Source organism: Malus sylvestris, chromosome 3 (genome assembly GCF_916048215.2).
Source record: "Malus sylvestris chromosome 3, drMalSylv7.2, whole genome shotgun sequence".
NCBI classification, from domain to species: domain Eukaryota; kingdom Viridiplantae; phylum Streptophyta; class Magnoliopsida; order Rosales; family Rosaceae; genus Malus; species Malus sylvestris.
In genome coordinates, this window is record NC_062262.1 from 12170993 (window position 1) to 12176526 (window position 5534).

General features: G+C 35.5%; 1 protein-coding gene across 1 annotated transcript; it reads left to right on the forward strand.

Annotated features, from left to right (window-relative positions):
- Positions 1 to 2882: 2882 nt before the first annotated feature.
- LOC126615297 (protein NUCLEAR FUSION DEFECTIVE 4-like) lies at positions 2883 to 5225 on the forward strand. The gene has a single exon (XM_050283109.1). It carries the CDS (start codon positions 3123 to 3125, stop codon positions 4800 to 4802), a length of 1680 nt encoding a protein of 559 aa, XP_050139066.1. The 5' UTR covers positions 2883 to 3122; the 3' UTR covers positions 4803 to 5225.
- Positions 5226 to 5534: the final 309 nt, after the last annotated feature.

Genomic DNA, 5534 nt, shown 5'->3' on the forward strand with positions numbered 1-5534 from the left:
TCCAACTTTTACTTGGTGTAATTTGCCTATGTTGTTTCAATATCACTATCATGTCATTCATGGATGTTCTTCAATGCGATAAGATGACGCCATCCTTTGTATGTAATATTAGACCTGGCATTCATGTCGTATTTTTCGTATTCATGTTGTTTTCGTGTCATACCCGATATCTTAACGGGTCGTGTTGTGTAATACCCGTTAAAATAAACGGGTAAAATGACCCGACCCGAAATCGACCCGATAATATTAACAGGTAATATGACTCGACCCGTTACCCGTTAAGGAAAATATATTTTAAACCAATAAATAATCAAATGAAAAACATAATACTAAATAAATATATACATATCATATTGTCATATCCAAAACATAAAAACGCATTTTTCTTTTATGTATATTTCACTTACCTAAAGTCTTTGATAGTTTTTTAATTAATGTAGAAGTGTAAAAAAAATATAGAAAAAATATATAAACACTCGTAATGACAAGCTTTACAACTTTCATGAAGAGCTTAACTTCGAAATTCACCACTATAATCATATAAATCATAGATCAAAATTAACCGTTGATTATTGTTTACATTTATGCTTCATTGTTCTCATCAAATTTTGTTTTTTCAGATTTTCTTTTTGAAAACTTGATCTATTAGAGGATGCAGGAAGATGAATGGTTTGGATCGTTGATATTATATTCAGAGTTTTACTGTTAGTGAAAATATTGCTTGACGTTTATAAAGTTTCTACAAACTATATGACATCGACTCATATTTCAGTTAACCGTAAATATCAAAACGTGATATCATAGATTTGAACCGTTCATCTTCTTACATCCGCCAGATGATCATGTTTTCAAAAAAGAAAATTTTAAAAATGAAATTCAGTAAGAAGAATAAAACATAAATGGCAATCGACGGTTAAATATAAATTTAAGGTTTATGAATTATAGTGTTGGATTTTGAAGTTGACCCCTTCATGAAAGTTGTAAAGTTTATCACTATGAGTGATTGTATATTTTTTTTACATTTTTTACACTTCTACAATAATTATTATTAATTTTGCCCTCAAATAAAAAACATTATTCGTGAAGGTTTGGAGGATTTTAAAAATCTAAACGATAATGTAAGTACCATTATCTACTCGTGGAAGAATAATGATGAATCACGAGTGTTTATATATTCTTTCACATTTTTCATACTTGTATGTATGTCTTCTTAGTTCTTGCCTATACAAATACTATATTAGTTTATTTTAATTTTGGACAACAACATGTTAAGTAAAATTTATCCTAGTAATGATAATAAGGAACTCTCATAATAAAAATAAATAATGACTAAAACTTTTTTTTAAAAACTTATATAGAATAATAATACAAAACTATATATTTAATATAGAATATATTGTATATATTAATATGGCTATTGTATTTTATAATAAATCTTTTAGTAATTAAACTTTAAAATTATCAAAATAATTTTTTTCTTAATGGGTCACCCGATAAGTTATCATGTTGACTCAAAACCCGTAATTTTCGTGTCGTTTTCGTGTCGTGTCAGAAACTGCATGGTCTATGTAATATGCTTTTTGGTGCTTGTGCCAACCATATCAGCTGGCCAGAAGCACGAGTATAATATTCAAGAAAGAAAATAGCATGATTTAAGGCTTAATAATTTTGAAGGAGAGATGTTAAGGAGATCTTTTTAAAGTGAAATTTTTTATGAATTCTCTGTTATCTTGCTGTTTAACGTTAATTCTTATGCTAATATTGTAAAATATTATGCAAAAACATGAGGTGTCAAAGAGTTCATGAAAAGTCCAACTTTTGAGAGAAATCTCCTTAGCATTTCTCATTTTGAAAACCAAACTTTTATTGACATATGAATAAAGTTCGGTTTCTACCATAAAACTAATTGGCAATATGAGCAGTAACTCAACTACCTATAAGCTCATGCAAGATTCCTCCTCTCATCAATGTGTGATTCATTCTCAACAACATAATTGGATATGGGCTGCGCTCTACACCTAATTCATCAAATGTGAAAGATCTGTCACACAACTTCTGTAAATACATTGTAGAAATAAGAGAATATGCTAATGTTAATCGTATGCGAGCGCATGATGTTAGCATAATATCCATTAATGTTTGCAGTGCTTATAGTGAATGACGGACAAGTATTGTCTGCCCTCCCACTTCCGGTGCCCTCTCGTGCCTTCCTGTTTGTGTGGTCACGGTTAAGCCACGTCAACATTTTATATTGTTTTTTTTATAAAGATAATAAGACAAAAATGAATAGTAATATAAAATATTGATGTAGCTTAACCGTGACCACACAAAACAGAAGGGCACGGGAGGGCACTAGAAGTGGGAGGGCAGACAACTCTTGTCTGTGGATGACACACCCGTCAATAATTGTGATAGCATCATGAGCCCAAATACATTGAGTTATAGTATACCTTATGAAATTGAACATAAGAAGTAAATTTTTAGTGAGAAAAATTTCCATGTAAAGAGTTCCATATTTTTGTATTTTTTACAACACTTATTACGTGACAAATCATATTATCAGTGTCGTAGAAATATAGGGTATGAAAAACCCGATGGCCATGAAAGACAAAAGAAACCGAGCAGCCTTAAAATTAACTCATTAATTAGATCTGTGAGTCGGTGACATTGGGCAAATGAAGATATTGCAAAAGTGAATAGAAAATGTGATTACATGATCAAGATTATCTGGCTCATAGACTCCAAGTCAATCCAACAGTCAACCCAAAGATTAAAGGCCAACTGGATTACACTAATCAAAGCAGTCATAGTTGATTAGAGAACACTTTAATCAGGATTATTATACAATAAATCCTTAAATAAAGACCAACTTTCCCACTTGATCACTCACTAGGCTTTATTTATACTACACCCCTTTTGGCCTTTTGTGCTAGAAACTAGAAAGAAAATGAACATCTTCCAATATCTAAATCAAAACCAATCCAAAAACCAGTCTCCAAATTTCCTTTTCCTCAGATCTTCACCAAAAAGTTACACAAATTTTTGCTAGCCACACCTGCTAAATTTCCTTTGCAGTTTATCCCGACCAAAAACAGTGCACCCCTATACCGACACCGCAAAAAATGAGCACCAAGAGAGGGAATGAAGCATTTCGATTTGCAATCCATGTGCTTCAAGGAAGATGGTTCTCAGTTTTTGCCTCGTTTCTCATCATGGCAGGAGCTGGAGCTACTTACCTCTTTGGTGTCTACTCCAAGCAGATCAAGTCTTCTCTTGGCTATGACCAAACCACCCTCAACATGCTAGGGTCTTTCAAGGACCTTGGAGCAAATGTTGGTGTCCTCTCAGGGCTCATTGGTGAAGTCACCCCAACATGGTTTGTCCTCCTCATTGGCTCAGCCATGAACTTTACGGGCTACTTCATGATTTGGCTTGCTATCACTGCCAAAATCCCAAAACCGAAAGTTTGGCACATGTGCCTCTATATCTGCATTGGAGCCAACTCTCAGAATTTTGCAAACACTGGAGCTCTTGTCACATGTGTCAAGAATTTCCCGGCTAGTCGCGGCGTTATGCTGGGATTGTTAAAGGGGTTTACTGGACTCAGTGGAGCTATGTTCACCCAAATTTACTTGGCGATTTACGGAAACAATTCGAAATCTATGATTCTTCTTATTGCTTGGCTTCCTGCTGCGCTATCGGTAGTTTTTGTGTACACCATTAGGCCAATGAAGCTTGTTAGGCAACCCAATGAGCTTAGAGTGTTTTACCATTTCCTCTACGTCTCAATTGGTCTTGCTGTTTTCCTCATGGCTATGATTATACTTCAAAAGCAGATTAATTTCTCACAAGCTGCTTATGCTGGAAGTGTTTCCGTGGTTTGTTTTTTCCTTTTCGTTCCTCTTGGGATTGTAATTAGAGAGGAGTTAATCCTCTGGAATCTCATGAAGCAACCTGTTGATCCTCCAACCGAGTTAACCGTTGAGAAACTTCCGGCACAAGCAATTGAAGCTAAAGAGGAGGAAGAAAAGAAAACAAAGATTTCTTGTTTTGTAGATGTATTCAACAAACCAAAAAGAGGAGAGGACTACACAATCTTACAAGCATTGCTAAGCGTCGACATGCTCATTTTGTTCATCGCAACACTATGTGGACTCGGGTCAAGTTTGACAGCAGTCGACAATTTGGGGCAGATTGGTGAGTCTCTTGGATACCCAACAAAAACAATAAGCTCATTTGTGTCATTAGTGAGCATATGGAACTACTTTGGGAGGGTTTTTTCGGGGTTTGTCTCCGAAAGCCTATTAGTACAATGGAAAATCCCCAGACCCCTAATGATGACTCTTGTTCTTCTTCTCTCCTGCGTCGGCCACCTCCTCATTGCATTTCCAGCCCCGGGATCGGTCTACGTGGCATCTGTGATCATCGGATTTTCTTTCGGTGCCCAATTGCCGTTGCTTTTCGCAATAATTTCCGAGCTCTTTGGGCTCAAGTACTACTCCACATTGTTCAATTGTGGACAGCTTGCAAGCCCCCTTGGGTCCTATATTCTGAATGTGAAGGTCACAGGAATGCTGTATGACAGAGAGGCATTGAAGGAGCTGGCAAAGAGTGGGAGGGATCGGTCTTCAGTGAAGGAGCTGATTTGTCTTGGGAGCCAATGTTATAGGTTGGCTTTCTCAATTTTGGCTGCTGTAACATTCTTTGGTGCAGTTGTTTCATTAATCTTGGTGGTGAGGACAAGAGAGTTTTACAAAAGTGATATTTATAAGAAGTTTAGAGACGAAGCAGAGGATTCATAGATTTTTCTTTCTCTTGCATTGGTAAACATATGGAGTTTGATCTGTTAGCTTAGCAACTAAGAATTGTTGGAATAGAGATCTTGAGATGCATGAAGCGCGCCAATAAGCACTTGGACATTTTCATGGTGAACAATAAAGCTTGTCAGGATATACGTACTACTACTACTACTACTACTGAAAAGATGTATTTTGTAAGCCAATGGCAATTGCTTTGTGATTCATATGTGGGTTTCTCACTAGTGGTTTCTTCATTTACAATTGGCCTATTTTTATTTCTTTTACCATGTAGCCGGTTTTGGCGGTCGAGGGCAGGGGTAGTTGGTGCTCGAAAAATATTTATTACTATTCTACACTTCTACTGTTAATTTGAACCCCATGTTCTAATAAAAATTAACGTAGTCACTCGTATAGATTTACACTTAAGTGGTAAATGTTTCTGTCTTACTTGACAAAAGAACATTTCTCTTAGTTTATGTTTGTCGACACTATGAGTTTTGCAATTGTTTGTTATTGAAAGAAGGAGAAAGTTTTAAAAATTGTCCAAAAGAGACCTTGTCGCCAAATATTTGGTGGGTATTGCCTTTCCAAGCATGGATTTGATTTGCATAGGTAAATTATCATCAGTTTGGTCATAAGTTTGATCTCCTTCAACTATGTTACGCCATCGTTTCTTTGTTTTCTTAATTCCGGTACACACTGACGTGGTTGTAAATATATATATCTCTCTCTTTT